Source organism: Chenopodium album, chromosome 10, assembly GCF_948465745.1.
Source record: "Chenopodium album chromosome 10, dcCheAlbu1.1, whole genome shotgun sequence".
Classification (NCBI taxonomy): domain Eukaryota; kingdom Viridiplantae; phylum Streptophyta; class Magnoliopsida; order Caryophyllales; family Amaranthaceae; genus Chenopodium; species Chenopodium album.
In genome coordinates, this window is record NC_137843.1 from 34,913,250 (window position 1) to 34,939,515 (window position 26,266).

Below are 26,266 nucleotides of genomic sequence, written 5' to 3' on the forward strand. Positions count from 1 at the left end.
TTTGAATCTTTGTATTTTGTATGCTTGAGGTTTCTCACTTTTGAGCTCTTTCCTTTTTTATTTTTGCTCTCTTTTTTTTGCTTTTGCATTTTTTTTATTTTGAACCTTTTTTGGTAAGTATGGGCAATCCCGATCATGCGGTCTATCACTCACTTGGCATTCATGTTTCTCAGGCATGGTACCGAGCACTCGATAAGAGACGCAATATGAAACGTGTTCTTATCAAAGATATGTTCATATCAATGACATTGGAACACTTGCCCTTTTGTACACTTTTATTATTTTTGCTATTTTATTCTTTTGAAATTTTTATAAAATCACTCAAGCTTTTATTCTTTGAAAATTGCATAAGTTGCACGTCATCCCATCCCAAGGTTAGGTAGATATGGGTTGAAAAAAGAAAGGTCTATCGTTAAGTGAGGCTCAAAGTGGTTTATCAAAAAAAGATTGTATATTTGAAAGGGTGAAGATGATATGATAGGCTACAAAGGGTGCCTCAAATAATTGGTATACCTTGTGTTTAGTTCGACATGGATTTTTTTTTTTTTAATGCAATGCGATAATCATATGCAAGAAAATAAATGCTCATTTTATTAAAGGGAAAAAGAAAGAACCTACAAAATAAAATCTAAGGAAAATAAAAGGTTCCTATGCTAGACTTATTTGGGGAAAGGAGGAACAAAAAAGATAGAAAAAGAGGTCACGAGATCTTGTCGTTGAAGCTCGCTCATCACTCGGTCTTCTTGCCAGCTGGAGGTATGGGAAGCTTGTTATTATCGATCAAGTATTGGATGGCCTCTTTTAGCTTCCAACAGCTCTCAGTAGTATGACCCCTACCTTGATGGTACTTGCAATGTGCATCCGGGTTCCAACTAGGCAATCTCTTCTCAGGTGCGGGATCTTGAATAGGTCCAATGGGAGTAATGAGTCCCTTGGCATGGAGTCGATCGAAGGCAGCATCATAGCTCATCCCAATAGGAGTGAAATCTTTCCTTAGTTTCTTTTCAAACCCTTAATTTTCCATGTCTAAGACTTCATTGAGATCAAAGGTACTAACATTGTTACTAGAGTGGGTGTTTTCGGAAGAAGAAGGATTGTCGTTCTTCTTTCCTTTCCAGCCACTGTTATTATTATTGTTAGTAGCTTTTTGTTTCGCAAGGTTATCTTCGATTTCAATACCTATGTCGTAGACGGCCTTGAAAGTATTTAAATTATGTTGATATTTCAAATGCTTCGAATACTTGTCTTGAAGGTTCTTGATGAACATCCTTACAAACTCCTTTTCAGTAGGGACCTCGACCATGTTAGCGGAAGTTTCCCTCCACTTGTTAAAGAAAGAAGTGAACCCTTCATTTTCCTTTTGCTTTAGCATCTCAAGTTGTCTATGGTCTGTTTCAACTTGAATGTTGCACTTATATCTATCAATGAAAGCGATTACAAAAGCATCCCAAGTAGAGGTTTTCTCTTTATCAAGAGAAAAGAACCATTGTTGACAAACGATTTTGAGTGATAAAGAAAACAATGTATGAAAAATTTTCTTATATATCCCCTTAATATTCATTATTGTCTCGAACGCTCTTAAGTGGAAGTAAGGGTTATCTGTTGCCTTGAACTTAGGGATGTCACTGGCATTGAACTTCTGCCAAAGAAGTTCCTTGTCCACTAAGACCCTTTGTGAGCTAATGCCCTGAAATCTATAGTCACCGGATATTTTTCTCAAGCTTTCTTACATGAGCTCCATTTGTTGTTGCCTCGCAGGGTCATTAACTTGAAGAGTTATACCCTTCATTAATTCAGTTAGGTTGTCCACATCCTTCTTGAGTTCATTAACTTCTTCCTGAGACGCCATTATCTTCTTAGCCTTTCTTTTCAGACTAATTGGTTTGTCAAAAAGTAGCACTTGAACAAAGGTGTTGTCCTTGATTAATCGCCCTTCCCTCCTTGACCAAGTGCTGTGGAAAGGGAAATTAGGGGTAAGTTTTTCATTTTTGTCTCAAGCTCTATTCAACATGCGATGGACGGGATGAGATTATGAAAGAAAGGGGAAAATGATAAGTATGGACAAAGTATGTAGAGAATGGAAAAAATGATATAGATGGGAATATACAGAAGAATTTAGGAATGGAGTGGACCCCCAACTCAAATGATGGAAAATTTTTGCATGCGAAACTCCCTAGACATGGTTAAAATATGACATATTATGTGTGTGCTTTAGTAGTGAATGTGAATGACGTACTTTGCCTCTTGTGTGAGACCATGGGACTATGTGCCTAGACTCAATTAAGGACTGAACATGATTACTGTCATTAATAAAACGATTAAACTGTTAATTAGACTCGTCGTGAAGACTCGAGCAAAAATACAGGCTGTCGTCAGACGACATTACTGTCGCCAGACGCTAAGGGTCAGCGCCAGACAACGAGATCGTCGCCTGACGTCGGTCTCTAGCGTGTGGCGCCACAGTCCAAATCTTTGCGCCATTATGGAACATCGACCTGGGACTGTTTCGAGTATTTTTCTATAAAGGGACTAGCCTAAAAGTCGTACTAAGTCAAGTTTGATCAATATAGTAGACTTTAATCATTTGCATTAATTAATTAATTAAATTAGCAAAGTCCTTTAGTCATTAATCAATTTATTTAACTCATTCACAAGTCAAACAAACGGTTAGGGGAAACACATATAAGATTGCGCAACAAGTAATGCACAAGTAGTCATATAGTCACGATATGATGCAATGAGTTTGCAACCTAACCATGGCTCTAGTTCTCTAAAGTTCGGGATATGGGTTAGTCAAAGAGGGTCCATGGTTATGAGTCCGGATGCACCGCGCGGAAGCCTTACCTTTGGAAGAGTTGGCGCGTGTGGATGGGACCCCGCGAGTTAAACTCGCTTCCACGGTTTGGTGAATTCAACAAACTCGGATGTACCCTTCGTTGCTAGCAGCGTTCGATTGGGTAGATGGAGCGTGAATCCCCAGAGGGTTATGGCCATATGTAGAACACATATGGGTTTCAAAAAAAAGGGAAAAACTCAATCTGGAAGTAAATCGAGCAAACAGTACTAGAAAACTAGTCGGAACAAGAAGGAAGATTTCTGGCTCGGTAGTGGAAGAATTCGGCGCGAGACAATAGCGTCTGTCGCCAGGCGACAGCGCCATTGTTTGGCGCTGACACTATTTTCTCAGCGCTAATTCCTACATGCCTCGGCAGCTTTTTGTTCTTGAATTTTCCAGTTTTTTTCGTAGCATTATTTCGACTTTAGTTGTGAAAGATATTTCCCTAATTTTCTTCATGTAAAAATCCTATGTTTTTGACGCATTTCGGATGGTCTTTCCAACGCGGACCTTTTTATACATATACCACAATGTTAATCAAAATTACGCACATGAAATACTTAGAACTTTTCGAGTCTCATCCACTCATTCTAAATCATTGCCAAATTAAATTTTAGGAATTAAAATAGAAATCCTTCCCCAGTGGAGTCGCCAAAAAACTGTAGGGAATATTTCAAGCATCCCACACTTGAGCCCCACTGAGATCATACACTTAAGTATGGTGGCATCCAAAGGGAAGGAAGCTAGAGTAAAAGAGTCGCCAACAAGTTTTAGGAACTTGTAAATCGTTTACAGGGTGAAGGTTACACCCCTTAACGATCCAGGAGATCGTTAACTCTAATAGGTCTGGAACCATGACTGGAAGTTCGGGGACGAAGGTACAAATCCAACCTAAAAGAGATTGAACTTGCCCAAAAAATAGGCCTCTACTTTATTCTTCTCGTATTCATGTGCGCTTTCTGACTAACATACAATCAATAGGTTTACCCTAAACCTGTTTAATCTATGTTGGTTGAATATTAATCCACAAACAAATCTATTATTGGCGATCACTTGATTTATAATCATATTAACCCTAAACAAGATTATTAATTATCTTATTAAGCGTGATTACAAGTACAAATTCCCTTTAAACATGGAAGAGATGGCGTGATCAAGCAATAACAATAATAATCATCAAGCAACATAATAAATAATAATCATCATAATCTCAATCTCAATAAAGCATAATAATAGCAAGATCCTAGGCATGATACTAACAAGATTAATAACAAACCCTACCATGTCACTAAACAATAAAGATCAAAGCTTCATTCCTAGCATGATACTAACATGATATTAGAAGGAAAGAATAGGAAGCATCATAAAAACATGATATAAGAAACATTAGTTAATCCTAAACATGATACTAGGAAGCAATATAACATCCTAACATGATACTAGGAGTCAAAATAATCAAAGTATGCTTTCTATATCAAAAGAATAACAATTAAATTACTTACTTCGATGCCTTGTACCTCTTTCTAATAAAAAAATACACGCGTTAGTAACTTCAAGGAAAATAATAAATCAACCAATTAAATTAAATAATTGAAATAGGAATTTGGGACCAAACCCTCAGAAATTATAAACCTTTTACGTCTAGGGCGAAGGCAACTTTGAACTTGGCTAGGTGTGTCTAGAGCTAATGTATGTGGAATTTTGTGAGAGAAGGTTTAGAAAAAGAATAGAGAAAGAAAGCTTCTAGCTTTTAGAGAGAGAATAAAAGAGATGATTGTTGTGAATGTTGAAAAACGGGGAGATACGACCCCTATTTATAGATAAAATAGCTCGGGATACGATAGAAAAGAGTTTGAGTCCCCCGGAATAAAAGGCCTCCTGTCGCCAACGACAGGAGTCAGCGCCAGACGGCAATCTCGTCGCCAGGCGACAGGTAGCAGCGCCAGGCAACATACCTGTCGTTTGGCGCTGGGATAATTTTTTTGCAGATTTTGTTTTAATCATATCTTTTGATCCAGAAGTCCAAATAAATCATATAATATGTAGTTGGAAAGCTCTTGAAGTCCACTTTCCAACCCAATTAGAATCAGATTAAAATATATTTTAGATAAAAAGATATGGCTGAAATAGTGAAAGAGTGTCAGTTTTGGATAGAGTTTCGTTTTCCATTCATATCTTTTTCGTTATAGTTCGGAATTAATATTATAATATATCATTGGAAAGATAATTTCAAGATCTATCCAACTATATAAGATTTGGATAAATATTATGAGGCAAAAAAATAATATCTGACTATCTTTGAACATCTTTAGATTCGAATAGAATTAGGACTTAAAAAAGGAAAGTTTTATTCAATTTCAAACTCTTTGATTTTTTCTTTTCAAAAAGGATAATTAAGATCTTTTAGAAACTCATAGAAGCTTCTAATAAATCCTAATTAGTTTAGGAATAGGATTAAACCTTTGGACCCTCCACGTGATCATTGGGTCGTAGGTAAAATCCGGTTTGGGCCCAGTTTAGTATTTTGGCCATAACTTCCTCATTATTCATCAGAATTGGGCTTATAATATATCGTTGGAAAGATCTTTTCGAGCTCAACCCAACTACACCATTATTGGACCCTTATCATGGACCAAACTAAATTGGACTGGCTATTTTCATAAATAGAGTAAGAAAAGAAATGTTTTCAAAAACAGAAAGAAAGATATTTTAATAAAAAACATCCACATCACTAGGCTTTTCACACTTTCACTTTGTTCGATAATCAAATGACGTGAAAGATATTCATCACTGGGTTTGGTTTTGGAGAGACACATTTGGGTGTCTACACTATGGAGTTGAGAACTTCCAACCTCATTAACTTCAACAGCTTTAACTATCTCATACTCCAAACATAACAAATGAACCCCAAAATCAATTAAAACAACAAAGTTTCCAAATTTCAAGAATCAGAAGGGTACTTCTTCATCTACAAGCAGAATGTAATGGAGGATAAGGAGACTTTCCGGTGGCACAATTTAAAATCATACTACTTATTATTTAGAGATTATGAATATAATGTTCTCAAACATGAACATCATTATTCAAAAGAAGAACAAGGCAACATATAATTCAGTGCATATTTTGCTACCATTTTTCCCACTCTTTTATACTACACCCCACAACTCCTAATCCCACACCACACCACACCAACCACTCACCAACACTCCCCTGCTCCATACTTCATCTCCCTCCTCAAGCAATCAACAAAAAACAACAAGAAAAAAAATAATCTAAACATCAGTGCAAATTTCGGACAAAATTCACTAAAAAATTAATCTAAACAATTCAATACTGACCAAGCAACAACAAATGTGAGCAAGAAAGAAAATGAATAAACCTGTTCTCTTGATTTTCCCCTTCTTTTGTAACTTGTTTCGAAATGTCTTTGAGTAATTCTGGATCTACAGTAGGACTCTTTGCAACTTTTTTCTTTTTGGCGCCGAACATTTTATTTAGCGGTCTATTCAAGAAAATTAGGGTTTATATCAAACAATTTATATCAACAATTACAATTTAACACAACAATAAAATTTTTAATTTATAGAAATGATAATCTAAAAATAAACATCTACACTTACATATCATCTTGATTTCCAGTAGATTTTGAAGTATTTTTTGATTTTCTACAAAAACAAGTGAAAAACTTGCGTTAATTTATGAATTCACCCACACACAAAAATTAATCTAAACAATTTTTTACAAAGAAAAGAGAAAAAAAATGTAATACAAACTAATATAAACAATTTTCATATAATTTAAACACCAATTTCACTAATTAACTGAAAATTTTCGAAGAGCAGAGTTTTGAAAATTTTGGAAAATTCACTAAAAAATGAAAATTTCGGACAAAATTCAACGCAAATTTACTTTTCTTGGGATGATCATTTTGATTTTGCATCACTTCTCTAATGTCCATTGTTGTTTTTGCGGTTTTTTAGTGAGAGAAAATGAAATAGAGGAGAGAGAAAATCATATAGAAGAAGAAGAGTTTAAAATTTTTGAAGTGTCGTTATTTTAATTAGGTGTGGGTGCGGGTATTGAATTTTCCGTGTTTTTAGTTTTAGGGATTTTTTTTAATTGGGGCGTGTGTAATTGGGCTTCTGGGCCGCTGTTACACCTATCTAAGCAGGTGTAGCTTAGACCAATTGATAAATTTCAGAAATTTAAGTTTGAGAGTGACGGGTTTTTTAGCTATTGGAAGTTACAATTTTGTATAAATGACAATTGGGTGAGTTGCGTTTTAAAGATATGTTCAGTTCTTGGGGTGGGCTCATTTGCTTTGGGGCTTTTTTTAATGGGTAGCGTTTGAAATTGGGCTTGTGGGCTGTTGTTGCAGTTAGAATTAGAGGTGTCAAACCCGAACCGACCCGAAAAAAATTAACCGTTTCGAACTGTAACCGACCCGATTTGATCCGAGAAATTCACGACCCACACCCGATCTGTAACCGAACCGAACTCAACTCGAATCCGAACTTGACCCGATCTGAACTTAATCCGGCACCGATTTGATCCGACCTGAACTCAACCCGAATCCGATTTGACCCGACCTGAACTCAAACCGAACCGATTTGACCCGACTCGAGCTCAACCCGATCCGAAATTGACCCGACAAATAACCGATCAGATACGATCTGTTTTGACCCGAACTGATATTAACCCGACCTGATTTTAACTCGATTTGATTTTTACCCGATCCGAATTTAACCCGACCATAATTGATTATTGACCTTTTTATTCAAGTTCTTATACTATATATTTACTAATTATTAATAAGTTAACTTTTTTACTACAAAGAAAAAGTCTGGAGTCTTAAGTTTACTACAAACCCATCACGTGAGACAATCTTACTAAAAAGTAGGTGGGGTCCATATAAAGAGCTCTCTCTTCCTATCTCTCTTCTTTTTTCTCTCTCTACCATGTGTTTTTAGAATATTTTAATCGTTGTTATGTATTTACAAATACATAAGATTCCTTCATTACTACTTCCTCTACAACTGTGCATTATCCTAGAATTATAGGTATTATACATCGTACGGTTATACACACACTACGTACATATGCAATAATTTATGCTCAAATAAAAAGAATGTACATAGTAACAATTAACTATCACTATGTATAATGTCAAGTTTTTAATATAAAAATTGAATTAGTAATAAAGTAATTCTAACAACTCTAACAAATGTCTTATACAAATTGAATTAGTAATAAACTAAACTAATAGTACAGAACTCATAACCTCGCAAGATTATACAATTAATGAAGAGTTGTAACCTTGTAATAACCTTAAAAAATTGATATTCTATTTTGTATATATCACCATATGTAACTATTATTACTCATCAATATATCACTAGCTCGGTCTCACTTATATAGGTATGATAAGTTATCGATAATTATTCAATCTCAATTTTCCTTTAAGATAAAAATTATACATAACTTGATCAAATGAGAAAACTAAAACTTCGTGCTTCATAATTAATAATCATATTGAACCAATAATAAGGTAAAAACTCAATAATATCTCTAGATTAAAAATAACCTTATTTGGATATGAATTTGGTCAGCTCGACCAAAATCCAGCCAAACACAAAAAAGGAATTGAATCGAAACTGACCATTTAATGAATCAACGGATCAACCTTATCTTAATCAAACCAAACTTGACCGAACCGAAATCATTCGAACCGTAATCAACCCGACCCAAATTCATCCGACCCGAAGTTATCCGGTTAAACCCGTTTTAAACCCGATCCAAATTTATCCGAACCGAAAGTGAACCGATCTGGAGTTGACCCGACCCATATCCGACCCGGACTCGATAGACCATGACCCGAATTTGACCCGACCCGAATTTGACCCGATCCGACCCGATCCGAGTTAAAAGGATAATTTTGATCCGAACATATCCGACCCGAGCAGACCCGACCCGAACAAACCCGACCCAAACTCCATCCGGTTATCCGAATTGACACCTCTAGTTAGAATAGCTACACAAGGGTGCAGCTTATACCTATTGCGGTTCCGTTTGAGTTCAAGTTAAGTCAATCGGTTTTGGATTGACTCCAAGTCGAGTCAAATCAATGTTGGCTTAAGAATAGATCGGGTCAAAATCTGATTTGAGTTGAGTTCAAATTGATTACAGATCTGTTTGGGTCCTAACATAGGTAAACTACTTATAATTTGTGTCATAAGTGAAAGCCTTAACGTCAATATACTCCCTTCGTCCCTTATGGCTAATTTTAAGTCCCAAAATAATAGTCCCAATTGCTTTTTTCAAGTACCATTAATATTAATTTTTTATCAAAATTCCTTCCAATTTATAACAATATTTGTGTAAATTTAACTTTTCCATGTAAATTTTGCTTTTCAACGTAGTTTTATTACTTTCACTCTCTACTTTTTTTGCATACCCAATGTAAATTTACCATTTCAATATACTTTTACTACTTATTATGTTTATTAATTCCCGTGAAAATGCCCATAAGGGACGGAGAGAGTAATACTTTCCTTGATACACGCCAAATTGCTAATAACATGTTATACTTTTGAGTTTGAATTGTATTACCTTTTTTTTTTCTTTTTTTTTTTTTTATTTGAAGGGCAGTTTGATTTTATTTCATAACTCACATATTCTATTTTAACCAAGTGATTTTTACATAAAACAACTATAGTCATGTTTCACCAAATAAATATTAACTTTTTTTTTTTTAATTATAATCTATAATTACTGAAAGTTGCAAATATCTAAAGTATTGCATTGGACATATATTACGGTCATACTAATGTAAACGTGGCAAGGCATAAATACATTAAAAAGCTGACGGGAAGAATGCTTCATTGCTTCATAAGCTAGCAAGCAAAATTTAAGTAAATTATAGTCTCCATGAATGAAATATCAACTCATTGGTACAATGAACAAATTGGCCTCCATCAGTACAAGCAAGAGCTCAGGCTTCCTATCATTTAATGCCAAACAAAAAGTAAAGTGAAAAGCAAACAGAATACATCAAACTAGCAGAAGCAAAGGCAGTCCTTTTGAGGGATTTTATCCAAGGGAACCATAAGACCCTTTCTTCTACCATCTTGCTACCTGGAGTACGGATGATAACGCCCATTTGCTGCTGCACTACTGTATCCTCCTCTACTGCTACTGCCGCTGCCATATAATGAACCTCCACTACTGCCTCCATAGCTACCTCCCATTGCAGAATCATAGCCTCCTCCATATCCGCTTCCAGCCGCAGCCCCTCCATAAGCCCCATAGCCCTCACTGGGCCCACCATATCCACCACCACCCATGTCATAACCTCTACTATAGCCACCACCACCGTAACGGCCAGAGTATCCATAAGAGAGCTCACCCCTATATGCACCCATTCCACCTGCACCATATCCTCCATAACTGCCAAATTCACTTCCACCATACCCACCATATCCACCAGCTCGGGCCCCATATGCTGCGCCAGCTCGATAGGAAGCAGGACCATAACCACCTCCTCCATACCCACCACCATATGCATCGTTGCCAAATCCCCCACCATAGGAAGGCCTTGAATCATTATAGCGTTTGGAAAAAGGTGGGGGAGCATTTGGCTTCTTTGGCTCTGCCTTCTTTATCTCCACCTGGAAACAAGAAAGATACGGAACTAATTGTCAAAAAAATAAAAAACACACACTCACACTAAAGCTCTGATTCCCCCGCCCAATTTTCACTTATTTCAGGTCTAATACATTTACATAAGTTTAGTTCCAAACCTATAAGTTTTGAGGATACGTTTTGATTATTTTATTTGAAATAATCTTATATCCTGGTTTATTTGAATCGGGTTAACGGGTCAGCGGGTCAGGTATTGCAGGACAAGTAATTATGAACACCCCTAGATTAAATCAGATAAGTTCAAAGCTAATAAATTTATATGAGATAAGTAAAGGAATAATATGTTCAAGCAAGTTTAGGACTACTAAGTTCGTATATGTTTAGGAATTAGGACTATTAAGTTTATACTTCCTCCGCTCTCTTTTAAATGCAACACACACTTTTGCACAGAAATTAAGAAAGTGGAGAGAGAAGGTAAAAGTTTGGTCCTACATAAGCTTAAGCATTTTAATTAAAGGAGAGATTAAGTGTTAATGTGCGTAATACCCATGTGAACTGAAAAACCCACCCCACCTCAAGCACCACCAGCCCCATCGGAAACCATCAACAACCCCACCGAAAATCACCAAAACTTCTACCACTCCTACCAAAACCATCATCACTTCCTCTGAAAACCACCAAAATACCCATCACTCCCACTAGCTGAAACTTCCTGAAACCACTACCACTCCCACCAAAACAGTCAAATTCTCCACCTCTCTCACAAAACTTCCTGAAAACTCCACCACTCCCATCAAAACTTTCCAAACCCACCAGTTTTAAAGCACCCCACCATGCTCACCCAAAATTACGAGGGCTCTAATAAGGTAAAAAAAAATTGATTGATTAAGGAGATTCATTACTTAGATCCATGAATATGTTGTTCATTTTCAAAAAGACGACAATTTGGATTTCAGATCTGGAACTCAAATGCTCAAATAAGGTAAACAAATTAGGGTTCTTGGTGAATTTTGGGGGAAAATTCCAGAATTGAAGCGAAGGAGAGGGATTTGTGGTTTTCGCTTGTTTTGGTGGGAGTTGTGGTAGTTTCGGTGGGTTTAGTGGTGGTTTCGGTGGTTTTCAGTGGGAATGGTGGTGGTTTTCAGTGGGAGTTGTGGTAGTTTTGGTGGTTTTTATGTGGGTGTAGTGTTGGTTTCAGTGGTTTTTGATGGGAGTGGTGGTGGTTTCAGTGGGAGTTGTGGTAGTTTTGGTGGGTGTAGTGGTGGTTTCAGTCGACGTTACGGTGATTATGGGGGAAATGAGGATCAAGACAGAGAAAGAGGGGGGAGGTGAAGTCACCGGTACAATGGTTTGGGGGTTGGAGTAGCTTGGGTTTAATTAATGTCAAGAGTGGTGTTTGAATAATTAAAATATGTATTATTGTTTAACTAAGGGTAAAACTGGAAATTCACTTAAAAAACTTACCATATAAAGAGTGTTGCATTTAATATGACATTTCCATTTATGGGAAGTGTTGCATTTAGAAGAGAATGGAGGAAGTATAAGTTTAGGACTAATAGGTTTAGATAAGACAAGTTCATAGCTAATAACTCATATTAGATAATACAATAAAGTTTAGGTGAAGAGAACACTACCTAAGGGGTAGCTTGGTTGGATTTGATAGAAAATTGCAAATCACTAGGGAAATTCCCATTTGAGTTAACTACAAGAACTATAAAAAGTTTCAAGATTCCAAGAGTTAAGAAAAACATATCCCATCATGTGAGGACCTCAAAGTACTTCACTTAATTATTACTTGGATGTTTGCATGCCAAAATAAGATTTTAATACTCTACAAAGTTGTACTTTTTAAGTTTTTACTTTGGTCAACCAAATGACCACTAGAGTTTCACACAAGAGTAAAGATTGATTCACTAAGTCCTTGAGTATCACCAATAAGGTAAGTCACGATTAACCAAAACCAAAGAAGTTGATGAAAAACCCAAATACGCATCAACAATACGCAATTTAATATTTTCCAAAATACCCAACGATATGAAGGTAACATTTTAGCAAGTCAAACTTTCAGTTTGGGAAAAAAAAAACCTTTTACAATGATACCAGTTGCCTATCTAAAAATAGTACCTTAGTTCCAGCAAACTCTATCCGGTTTCCCTTTGACAAAAGTTCATCAACAGCTTCTTCTGTATCAAAAGTAACAAATCCAAAGCCTCGGGGACGATTAGAAGCATGGTCCCGCATTATTTGGTGCTCTTTAACCACACCAAATGTGGAAAAGAAATCACTGAACTCATCTGCAATTTGTTTAAATACAACAAAAAGCCTCGGCATCAGATTCCCTATTAATTGAATCAATCGAGCAAAAAGTGGGCAAAAATGCAATTGAGAGTGATCTGACCTTCATTCACTGATGTAGGAATTCCGCCAACAAATATTTTTTTTGTTTTGAAATCCTTTGAGCCAATTGCACCTTTTGGTATTGTCCGCTTGATTTCAACCTACAAAATTTACAAAGGTAAAAGAAAACAGAGAAACAAACCTATACTTGTAAAGATGATCTCTACATTATCAGAAGATTGACATTTTTGTATTCATTACCAAGCAAATTAATTAGAACCGTAGCGAATTAGCAATTATATTTCACATAATTCTAACTATTAATTCTTTAAATGACAGATTTTATTGAGTATTATGGAGAAGCGTACGGTATTTACCAAAATAACTTTAAATATACTACAAACAATTTAGAAAAGTTCCCAGGAAAGGAGAGGACCAATATGCTTAAAAAGATCTACAATATATTTGAATTAATTGGTATATATTGATTTATCTTTGATTGTACACGCTGATCATTTTTCACATAGGAGATCAGTGTTCGATTCCTGAATTCTTAATCCTAATCATATATCTATATCTTCTTTACAAAATTTTTGCACAAAATTATGACCACAGAAGCATGCATGACTTAACATACTTGTTTTCCGTGTAGAATGTGAGTATCCTGAATGACTGCATCCACCACAGCAGGATCTGCATAAGTGATGAAGCCAAATCCACGTGGTTGACCCGTCCTCCGATCCTTCATTATTACAGAATCTGTGATTTCACCATACTTGCCAAAATGCTTGACAAATTGCGCTACAAGAATATTTTGATTGAAAATCATTCACATTAGCAACCTTGCATCCTAAGTGTACATAGCAAGAACAGAAGATAACAAAGAACTAACCAGCAGTTGTTTCTCTAGCTAAACCTCCTATGAATATCTTTCTGCAATTACATGTTTACTAGAATTAGAATCTTGTACCTACTAGACACCAATAAGTCATAAAGCACAGTAAACTAACCATTCCTACCACAAGCACAACAAATCAAGCATAAGCCATGAAAACATATAAAGGAGAGAAGGGAGGGGGGGAGTTACTCCAAGGTAGTCCTTAAGAGGAACTAAGAAATCAGATTATTATCCCTTGTTTTTTTTTTTCCTTAAATTTTTGTTTTTTTGAAAAACCAGCTCCAAGTCCCCATCCATACCTACACCTTTAAAGTGTCTTAAAATATACAGCACCTTCCGTAGTTACAAAGTAAAAACTGAGGTTACTCTCGACATCAGCATTTTCTTTCCTTGTCCATGTCCACGATTAATAATGACTGTCTTCATAATTCAGAAGAAATCATTGGGGGAAGGGGGGGATACTTGAAAATGACAAGTCTTCAAACTACTCTCTCCATTTTTTTTTGTTCTACTCACTTTCATTATAGTCCTTTCTTTTAGTTCTACTCACAATCTTTTTTCTAATTTTTTTTCTTACCCTTTTACCATCTTATGCAGTTATGCCTCTATTTCTATACACCTTTTCACACAGTCTCTTACTTAATTCACTTTTACCTTACACAAATCCCACCGCTTCACATTCTCTCCCTTATTTTCTCCAACATTATCTTACACCCACTATCTTTATTCGATACTTTCTTAAATTGCGTATCTAAAAAACCAAATCTTAGTCTGCTTTTTCCTAGACTCCTAATTCCCCGGGAGAAAATCACAATTCTGGCATTGGACGCGCCAAACAGAGCCTGAATTATAAAACTCTTATCCATCATCAGGGTTATCATTGGTTCACTATTATTAGTTCTTCTATAAGTTTATGTGACCCTTCCCAATCCCTGATGATAAGTTAGCCAAAAACAGTATTTATCTTCTCTCATTCTCCCAAATATGAATTTAAAGACAAATTCAATATCGATAATTTGGATTAATTATGTTATATTAAGTACTTTTCTGGGTTTAATTTGAATCAGAGAATGATGAGCAGACAACTAATTATTCGGTCGAGGAACTTAAGAACAAGAAATCAATCAAAAACTAAAATTACTGGAAAATACAAACTTTCAAGTCTTCTTACTTCAAATAACCCTAAAATTTACTTCCCAACAAATCAAATTCGTAACAAATTAGCTACTCAACATCTTTCAAATTGCATCACATACTCAAACAAACACTAAAAATTCAATCAACTAAGAAAAAAAAAAATCAAATCAATTAAACTATTCAATGCTTGTTTGATTTCATAAGAGTAGAGAAAAAAAGGACAAACCCAGGACTAGCGCCATCGCCAGTAAGAGGCTGAGACCTATCATCATCATCATCATCGTTGTGATGTGAAGAAGGATTATCGTTGATATCGTCGTTAACCTCGGCCTCGTAGTTGGTGTCGGGTTCTCTGGACTCCATAGCTTTAGGCCTTTAGCTTGGTTGGTAGGAGAGAAAAAATTGAAATGAAGCTGTTTGGGGAAATATTTTAGAGTGAAAGATATGAGAAAGGTTAAAACCCTAGATCCGGTGGGTTGAGTGACCGTAAGAGAAGTTCTGATGATCAACGGTGGAAGGGTTAACCTCAGGGGTCCACTTACGAGGTCAATGATTTAAATGTCGATAGAATTATTCGAGTTCGCTTTCGTATTAATGGACTAGATTAGGCTCGTACGATGCACAAAATTGAACAATAATTTTTTTTTCTTAGTTGTGTGTAATACGTACGTCGTATTATTATAAACAAGTTTAGTGCCCCGTACAATGCCTGGGTTGATTATTGAATTTTAGATAAACTTTTTATTTTTTATTTTTTTTTTAACAAGAACGAGAATTATATTACATATCCACTAGATGATTAAAACCATCTAGGCAAATTAAACCAAAGTTTGTTACCAAAATAAGCTTCCATGATTGCGGTGATGCTGAAAATTGCACAACATGAAGCCAACCCAAAACGAACAAGTACTAAAGAAAGGAGCAGGAAAAGCAATACGTAAACTAGCAAAGTAAAGGAAAGAGGGGGAGCCTCGAAGAGACTCATGAGCAACCCCTGAACCCGCCTGGTCAGTTAGTCATGGATGTAGTGTTTGCAAGCTCCCTCATGTAAGAAGAGGTAAGGTCAAGTGGTGAGTGGAAGTGGTAAACCAGCTCATCCTCCTGCCCTCTCCCAATATTAGCCAAATCATGAGCTAATTTGTTAGATGTCCTCTTGACATGAAGTATTGTAACATTCCACCCCCTTTGAAGCAGTTGAGAAACGTTGTTTATGATATTAGCCAAGTGATGATCCATTTAGTAAGTTGGTTTGCAACATGTAGGTGAGAGCTTGAGCGTCTGTTTCAGCTCCAAGAATCGAATCCCCCTTTCCCAAGCTGTGGTGAGACCTTCTCTTATGGCTAACAGTTCAGAGGAAGCTGGCCTCGGAGTTTTGATCTTCATGGAGTAGCCAATCTGCCATTTCCCTTTGTCGCAGCGGATAACACCCCTAGCACTTGCTTCTCCTTAGCTTAGCTAAGATCCATCTGTGTTCAGTTTTAGTAGCCTCGTCGAGGAAGAGACCAAACTCTAGGAGAGACACTTCGACTCGAAGAAGCAGTCTCAATATCAACCTGAGACAGTTTCATAGTGATAGCATAATCCGAGTAAAACTTATGAAAGAAAGTAGAAATGAAATCCATAGATTGTTCAAAAACCATTTTATTCCTAATGGACCAAAGATGCCAAAGGGCAACACAGAATAAAACCTTCCGGCCTTTATCATGATTGAAGTTAAGAGTGATCCAATTTTTAAAATTATCATTATAAAAACTAGTTAAATTAAAATCTGTAAGAGGGAATTCAGAGAATATAAGGGCCCAAAAGGCAAGACTATTAGGACAATCACGAAAACAAATGGATGTTATCTTCATTATGCCAGTTACATCTAGTACATTTAGGATGAAAATGTTGAATCCTAGTGGCCAGCATAGTCCCTATAGGGAGAATGCCTCGGATAATGTTCCAAAATAACATTTTATATTTAAAAGGAGCATGAATTTTCCACATTCGTTTTCAAGGGAAGTTCGAAAGAAAACTGTTGGGGGAAATAGTAGGAGTAATGGAAGAGAAGTAAGCCGATTTAATAGTGAAGGAACCATTAACATGAAGGGACCAAGTAAGAGTTTCTTTAGGGGAGTGGAAAATTGGTAGGGGAGTATGTAGCTTCAATATTAAGAAGAATATTGGGGGGAGGAGGTGGGAAATGGGATTTGTGAACCATTTCTTGTCTCGTATGATGTTAGAGACTCTCCAATGGCCTTTTCTATCTGAATGGAGATGTTTTCATGGAGGTAAAGGGGTTTATCACCAATCCATTTGTGGTACCAAAGGGAGGTATCCTCTCCATCACCAATACGAATAGTAAGGCCCTTTCTTAGAATTTCTCTTCCTTGGAGAATGTCTTTCCTGATTTGAGAATTGGAAGGTTTACCAATGTAGTCTACGAAATTCGAGTACTTTAGATTTCTTTTTGTTAGAATTTGAGCCCAAAGTTTGTTAGGTTGGGTAAGGAGCTTCCAACCTAGCTTAGCCATGAAACAAAGGTTCCAAACTCTAAGATTCCTTATCCCCAAGCCACCACAATTAATAGGATTGCAAACAATGCCCTAAGAAGTTCTAGGAGTGTATCTAGCCTTATCGACCCTATTCCAAAGAAATTTCTTGATGTTTTTTTTTAAGTTCATCAACAAGGGAAATAGGAAGGATGTTCGTTTGCATAGCGTACATGGGGTAGGAGTTTAGGACATATTTTATTAGAGTGCAATAATCAGCCATGTTTAAAAGTTTGCTTTGCCACCCCCTAATTCTAGAGTTAGTTTTGTCAAGGAGGCTATAGTAGTCCTTTATATTTAGTTTATTAGGGCTTATGTTAATCCCCAGATATTTCCCAAAGGAAGAAGAATTTTTTATGTTGCAGAATTCAAAGATCGACTTCCTTATGTTGAAGTCCATTTTCCTAGGAAAAATGATGGTAGACTTATTAATGTTTATAGCAAGGCCAGAATTTTTTTTGAATTCGTCAAGAACTCCCATCATAATTTCAATATTTTCCAAATTAGCTCTCCCAAAGAGGAAGACGTCATCAGCATAAAAAAGATGAGATAAGTTAATGTCTTTGGCAATTTTCATTGGTTTCTTGTCATTACAATGAACCTTCTCCTGTATCATACAAGAAAGACAGTTAAGGCATAGAACAAAAATATAGGGGGGAAAAGGGACATCCTTGTCTAATTCCCCTCGTGGGATTAAAAGCATTAATGGTTTGACCATTCCAAAGGACATAAATTTTAGGGGTGTAGAAACAACTAAGAATGAGAGTTGTTTCGGGGTTTTCTGTGTCCCTCGTGAGAGTTACGTCACCAAGACTGGAATCTGTTGTCTGTACCTGCAAAACAATGGAGACTCTGGGTGGTTGGAGTTCCGCCTCCGAAGATCAAGTAATTATGTGTACGGAGAATATAAAAAGGTGCGGAAAAGGTAAAAGTGAGACCTTCTCGGGTTCCGAGATCAGGTGTTTTCTCTGATATGAGAGAATTCAGGTGTTTTGTAATAAATGAACGTGTCCCAAAAATGAGGAAAATCTCCCTATTTATAGAGTCATTGGAATGTGCGCCCCTTAGGTCATTCTGACCTAATGGGCTGCGCCGTTTAGCAGTTTTCACGGGAATTGGGCCCTGAAGGCAGCCATTTCCTTTGCAGATTAGGGATGCCACGTGTCAGGATGTAAATGGCCCATGTTGGACCTGTCTTGGGTCGACACATGTCCCTTTCTAATTGGGCCACGTATCAAGGGTATTTTTACCCAAAACATTTGCCCCTCACAAAGGTGACGTGGTGTGTTACGTGGCGCCTGTGATACGCGTCACTCTAGGGTTGGTGAACGGTTATTATCGTTTCACCTTCTGAGAAAATTACGGGGATGCCCCCGTTTTACCCCTCTATAAATAACCTTTTACCCCCTCACCCTCTCTCATCTTTGACATTTTCACAAGTCTAGAGAGAGAAAGAGAGGATTTCTAGAGAGAGAGACTCTAATCACCGCCTGTAGACATTTTCGTGAAATCTTCCGTCTGCGTTTTCGTTGACCCAGCTGGTCACCGCTTGTGACGTGTATCAACAAATTTCTTAAAGGTAATAGTCTCTTCTCTTCTCTATTCTTTCAAACTTTTTCCATTTGTGCATATAGTTTTTTAATAAATGGATTCACCATCAACACACACGGCAAAACCTAAGACAGTAGTTAGCTGGTCTCCTGGTACGGCTGAGTCTAGGACTGGGGGTGCCGTCTTTGAATGTATGGACCTACTTTGCTCATCCCCGAATCCCACCTTCTCTTTGTCTGTGCAGGACACAATGGTGAGGGTTAAACAAACGATTACCATGCCAAAGAGAAGGCGCACTTTGGAAGTGCTGGCTGACGAGATCACCCCGGATAGGGAATATGAAAGGTTTGACGAGCAAGCAGATTCACCTCTAGGTACCCCCACCACTCTTAGTGATGGGATCTTAGAGGAGTCAGACGGTGAGGAGTTAGTCTCTACTCCTAATGAAAACGAGCCTGATCTGGACGGTGAAGAAGCCGCCTAATGGTCAGGGTCTGAAGCGTCAAATCTCACCAGGTGGAAGCCGACTATGAAGAGGCTAGGATGTCCAAAGGGGCCTCTATGGATAGCCCTATAGAGGTGCGGATGGCCGCTAAGGATAGATTAACTCTGGAGGCTAGCTTCTAAGCCTTCAAGGACAAGTACCCAATAGGGAAGAATTGAGAGATAATAGTGCCGCCTGCGGAGCCAACCGTCATCTAGGAGGATGACCTTGACCATGCCGACAATTACTTCGGTTGTTATGAGGCGGCAATAAAACCGACTTCCACTTCCCCCTTCACAAAGGAATAAGAGATATTTTTAAGGGGTATGAGCTAGGCGTCTGGTAGCTCACACCCAACTCGTGGGTGAACATCTTATGTTACAGTACCGCCTACGAGATGCAAAATGTGACACCTAGCTCTGAGGCGTTTGCTCATATGCATTATATAAGCCGCGCCCTAGGCGGTTGGGGAGCATGGTATACTCTGACTACTTACCTGGAGTATATGATGACGCTTGACAAAGTGTCAAAGTGGTCCAAATGGAAGGACAAGTTCTACCTGATCTCTTCCCCGTCTATGAGACATAACCACGTCCTCCGCCGGTATAATAAGGATCTAGATCTATTGGGAAGAAAGTGTGCTCGTCCACGTATTCCCGAAAAGGTCTGGGACAATGGCACTAAAATAATTGTCCCCAAGCACTGGATACCTCATCTGGATTGGCTTAAGGATGAGGCATTTTTCTCCGCCTGTGGTCTTAGCACCATGTTTGAGAGATGTATGTTTGGTCTCACAACCAGCTGTCTATAATCATTTGAACTTATTATTGTTTTTTAATTATCTTTTGAAGATGGTTGACGCAAACAAGACGCTTGTCAACCGCTCAGATCCTGAAGGATCTGCTTGAACAAAGAAGAACCAGCTAGAGACCAAGAATGATAGGGTAAGCTTCGTTCGACTTTTCTAACTTGTGAACTTTTTGTCATCAAATGAGTTATGACCGGCTGTACCCCTAGGGTTTCTTTTCAGAGTGGAAGCAAGGTCATTCCTAGGTCAATCTCCAAAATGCTCAAACGAGGTAGGGTCGAAAAGCCTGGGAAGACCTCTAAAGTGAGCAGAACAAGGACAACCCAAACGGCCTCAACTGTGTCGATTGGACCCAAAAGACCAACCACCGGGGGTAAAAGCCCGGCTTCCATGAAGGCTCTCAGCGAGTGCGCCAAGATTAGTGGAAATGAGCCGAACGTCTCTAAGGCGTCAAAGAGTGGCAAGCCACTCAATGCTGCATCCGATTTTGCAGCGGCTGGGGGTGGAAAGATCCCTCAACCCGAAGCCAAAGGTATGAGCAACTGCTTTGAACTCCCATGTCCGCTTGAGTATATGAAAGTCAAATGTCATATTACTCAATCGGGGGATTCATCTGGCAGCCGGCACAATATAGGTGCCGCCTATGCTACTATCTCACCATACACTTCTTCTGGTGTAGATCTCTCCCAAATGCAGCCAGACATCCAGCAGTATTCAAAGCGAATGCAAAGGACCATCACCCAGTCTGAGAAGGAGAAGATTCATGCGCTGCATACGGTCAATCTAGACCGTATTTGTTCCCTGCGGGCTGAGGTAACTTAGCTTTTTCTTTACTTAGTGAGTTTTCTTAGTGTCTTGACTAACTCACTATCTTGCCGGCTATGTTATACAGGCAATGCTGAGAGTGGACGGGCTTAATGCTCCATTTAGGAGGAAGCAAGAGGAGGTAAATGATGCTAATCAGAGGGCTATGAATGCTCTCAACGCTGCTCAATATCAAAATACCATGAGTGAAATTGAAATTAAAGCTCAGGAGTTGAAATAGGAGGAGCTGGTCAAGACGCTGATGGTTGCGGTTGAGGAGGCCAACAAAAAGGTTGACGACCTTGAGCTCAAATTGAAGAATGCCCAGTCCGACCTCAAGGCACCGGAGGGAGCTGACACTGAGAACACCAAGCTTCGGTCAGACGTAGGCCGACTCAAGGAAGAGATGGTCCAAATACGAAATGAGCACAAGGAAGCAATTGCTAAGGAGCAAAACGGGCTGGTTTCAGAGAATGAGAAGGACTGCAAAGAGCGCATGAAGTTAGCGTGGCAGATCATTCATCCGAAAATGTAATACTCAGTATTTCTATGTATTTTTATAAAGTATTTAAGTATTAATAAAATGTATTTTTAAGGGCTCAAGTATTTTAATAAAATATTTTAAAGGGCTAAAGTATTTTAGTTATAAAGTTTTACAAGAGTAAAATATATTTGGGCCAAACCTTTATTAGTTATTTAGCCTTGTTTAAAAATATCGTATGTAAACTAGTCCTACGTACTCTATTAGAATAACCCATTTCATTTCAATAAGCCCAACCCTTTATTTGAACCCTTATGGGTCAAATATTCCATAACTTAAGCCCATTTATTTACTAAGCCCAAACTTACCCTATACTCTCTACTCTATAAATATCCCTCAAAACCCCAAAATTTTCCCACACAAGACCCTCAAAGAAATCAGATTTTCCCATGTAAGTTTTCTTTTCTTCCTTATTTTTCTTTCTTTTCTTCTTTTTCCCCTTATTTCTCCTTTTCTTATTCTTTATTTCCTTTTCTTTTCTTGCATTTTGGGTTTCATGCGTGAAACTCCTTCTTCACGCATGGCTTATCCTTCACGCATGTCATGGTTCCCATGCATGCCCACCTTGCTTCCACTCCATCACCGCCATGTCATCGCCGGCGACGCACTAGTTGCTGCCCAGCCGCCGGCCACCACCAACGGTGGTAGGTTCTTCTATCTCCTCTTGTTTTTTTTTAATTATTATTATTATTCCTATAATTATATATTTTTGGGTATTGATTTTTATGTTTAAAAATTATGTTTTAATGATTAAAGAGTATAAATTTCAGATTTTGTATTGTTTTAAATTATGATTTTATAAAGTATAAAAAGTTAGGGTTTCAATTATAAAATAATTGATTTTTAGGGTTCTAACTTACAATTGATTTGGGGGTTTTATATACCCATTGATTGAAAGTGTTAATAAAACTTAAAGATTATATGTTTATGGAGTTTTAATGAGTTTTTGTTAATATGTTAATGCTGGAATTTTTATTTTAGTACTACTTTTGTGTTTTAATAAAAAGGGGTTGATTACCCATATATAGAGAAGGTTTTAATTGGTTTTAATGAAATTTTCAGATTTATTTGAGGGGTTTAAACCTTAAAAAGTATGCTGGAATTTTTATATAAGCGATATAATTAAGTTTCTACTTTGTGGTTTAATTACCCACTTAATGAAAGAGTTTTAAAGGTTTTTAACCAAAATTTCAGCTTGTTAGAGAGGTTTTAAAGTGTTTAAAAGTTGCTGAAATTTTGTGTAATCAAGGGATTAATTGAGTTTATATACTTGGTATTGTAGGAGACCTTAAATTGAGTAATTTATAGCATTATGACTAGTTGGAAAGACGAATTGAGGTACGTATGAGCGTAGGATTTATTAATTATGCGTAGTACCATGTTAGAAAATTATATTGGTATCAAGTATGATATTAGTATCATGTTAAGTTGTTATTGTGATACTTAGAATGGTTGATTGATTATCCATGTCTCATATGTAAGCATGTGTATATGTTGAAATTATTATTATGAGCTTGATACAAGTTGAAATTAATTGAATCATGTTATATTATTTATTATTTATTAGTAAGAAGCATGTAATTATGTTTATTGAAAAGAGCTAAAGTTATATTTATTGAGCACGATTCATGATTTTATTCTCACCCATTTATTATTGGAGTTGAGTTAAGAAAGTTAGTTCATTTATTTACTCACCCACATAAGTTGGGGTAGAGTCAATAAGTTAGTATATTACTCACTCACATGGTTGAGATTGAGTCAAGGAAGTTATTAGTGCATTTTATGCACAAGGTAGTAATCGTGCAATTTTGTGCACAAAACTAGGCAAGGAACCTTAATTAAAATAAATAGTATTTGCTCACTAATTAATTCAAGAATGAATTAGAAGTTTGTGTTGAATGTTATTATGTTTATTCTTGATTGATTGGGAGTCATCACAAGTTAAATTGGCAAATCACGTAAAGTGTAAGAGGATACGCACCAAAACTTGGAATGCATACACCTTGAGTATGAACACATGAGGGGAGTTATGTGACTTTATATTTGATCATAGCTTCTACAGGGGTACATGACGCTGTACTTTCTTTTATTATTAATGTGCTGGAATTCCGTCACCAAGGTGTGACATAGTAGGTGCCAATTGGGGGGTGGCTCCCTGATTGAAAGCTCCATTTTTAATGGGCTATTTTTAAGGAAGGAACCCGTTCGATGCGTAATCTATAGCTATATATTAATAAATTAAAGTAAAGTTATGAGTCAAAGGTAAGTTGACTTGTGTTGTATGACAAGCATGTTTTATTTATTTATTGTCTATTGCTAGGATATTCATGTTAGTGTGATTATTCTTATTGGTGCATTATGCATATGTACTCAGCTTTTGCTAATTCAGACTTTTGTGTTTGTGTTTGGCTTTTCTTTGTATTGGCCCTAATATGACCCATTTTATATGGCGAGTAGTGAGGTTGAAATAAAGAGAAGTACAGGTAGAAGGAGCATATCAAGCATGATGGGATTGAGCGAAGAGGATTATATGTTTATTTGTTTATTATTTACTGTATTGAATTGTTTATGTAATTGTTGACACTAACATATAATTATTATTTTGATATTTAAGTTTGATTTTTAAAAGGGCTTTTAATGATTCTAATTTAATAGTTTAATGTAAGTTGGTTTTAAAGTTGAGTTTAGTTTTATTAAACTTTATTTTATTTGAGTTTTTAAAAGTTAGTCTTCTGCTGTGTGACTTTGAAAATAGCCTTAGCCGTTATCACGGTGGCGGTAATGTAGACACCTAAAAATGTCTCCCCAAAACCAAACCCGATGATGAACAACCTGTCACCGTCATTATTGGTCGGGTTGATTATTTAATCTTGGAGTGCTTAAATCCATATTCAATCCCAATACATTTCATAAACCAACTCAATTCCTAGTCCATTTTGCTAAACTATAACCTACTTTCAACTTTTCGTGTCCACATCACAAAACCGAGAGTAACTGATTTTGTAGCCCTATAATTTTGATCCAATAATTATTTGGTCGTATAGGCCTTTCAATAAGCTTTCCAATGATATATCATAAGCTCAATTTCGATTTAAAACAAAAAAGATATGAGCAGAACACTAAACTCGGCCCAAAACCAACACCCTTTCACTAAAACGGCAATATCATAAAATCTAAAAATTATTTTGACTTGATTCAAATTGGGTTAAAAAGTAGAATTCATAAGCTTTCCAACGATATATTATATGCATTATTCCAAGTTACGGATAAAAAGTTATCATAGTTTTAAAAACGCGTTAAAAACTAGAATTACCGCGCAACAGCTAAAATGCCATGTCACGGTGTATGCCAACATGGCACGGTGCATTGTACCATGTCACGGTATTCTTCAGCGTGTCAAAGTGCTTTCACGTGTCTTTTCCATGTTTTTTCTGATGCGCTAAATGAATTTGGACGCATTTTTGGACAAACTGTATATCGCAACACGGTGTATTGTACCGTGCCACGGTGAACAGTACCGTGTCACGGTGCCCAGTACTGTGTCACGGTATACACACCATGTCACGGTTCCCCATTATGGTTTTTCCACAGCTCTTATCTCTTCTAGGGTTCCTTGCATCCCCCTGTTCATTTCCTCTATAAATACGAACCTGATTTCATCAATTTCGGGGCACCAAATCATTCTCTCTTCCTCTCTTATACATCAAATCATTCTCTCTTCTCCCTCTTATGCTCTAGCCTAAATACTAGCCTCCCTATTATCTCATAATACTTTCGCTAAGCACTCCAAGGAGTCCATACTTGACCCGAGGTTCCGTCCTTAAACCAAGGCGTGAAAGGTAGAATTAAATGAGGGTTTGGACCAAATAAACTATACTTTTTATTTAATTTAATTGATTCAGTTTGATTTATATTTTTATTGAAGTTACTAACAGTTTATTCATGATGTAGCAATTCAAAGAAACACAGAACATGAGTTATTATTCACCTAATTACTTTTTTATTATTCTTGTTTCTAGTATGATGATTAGGTTTATTTATATTTGATTTGACTAACATTGTTATTGTTAAATTGCTTTCAATATTAATGATGATTTTATTACATTTGTTGGTCACCATATTGCATGTTTAAAGGGAATATGTAATTGAAAATCACGACTAATAAGATAATTTGGGCAACCGGCTTAGGTTCCTTTTTAATCTTGTTATTTAATCGAAGTGATCACTAATAATTAGAATCATATGTTGCATTAATATTTCACAAATTTAGCCTAATGATATTTTGGAGCAAATTGAATCTTTGTTTGCATGCCTTTGAGATCGTTGGAATCACTTTTCACTATAAGAATCGAGTAGAGGCCGATACGGGCGAATGTGACTCCATGACTCACTTCGTACCATCATCCTTGATCCTCCCTTCGTGGTTCCGAACCATATAGAGTTAGTAATCTCATGGATTATGAATGGGGTGCAGCCTTCACGGGTCAATCGTTGTTGCATATCGTTGTCCCCTTATTCGTGGTTGCCTTAAATGATCCGTGAACGGTTTACAAGTTCCTTAAAAACTTGTTGGCAGCTCTGTAGACATCTACTTTTGGCCTCCTATCCCAACATGAAGTGCTATGACGATAAATAAAACCATCTTAGTGTTGGATCAACGTGAAGAATGCTTATAGACAACTGATTAAGTCACAA

At 37.0% G+C, this 26,266-nt stretch overlaps 1 protein-coding gene across 1 annotated transcript; it reads right to left on the reverse strand.

Annotated features, from left to right (window-relative positions):
- Positions 1-9,698: 9,698 nt before the first annotated feature.
- LOC145562409 (uncharacterized) lies at positions 9,699-15,300 on the reverse strand. The gene is made up of 6 exons (XM_081622680.1): positions 15,076-15,300; positions 13,707-13,747; positions 13,452-13,615; positions 12,876-12,975; positions 12,602-12,771; positions 9,699-10,503 (listed from the first exon to the last, which is right to left on the reverse strand). The coding sequence occupies exons 1-6, from the start codon at positions 15,210-15,212 to the stop codon at positions 9,967-9,969; spliced, it is 1,149 nt and encodes a 382-aa protein (XP_081478806.1). The 5' UTR covers positions 15,213-15,300; the 3' UTR covers positions 9,699-9,966.
- Between the last annotated feature and the right edge of the window lie 10,966 nt (positions 15,301-26,266).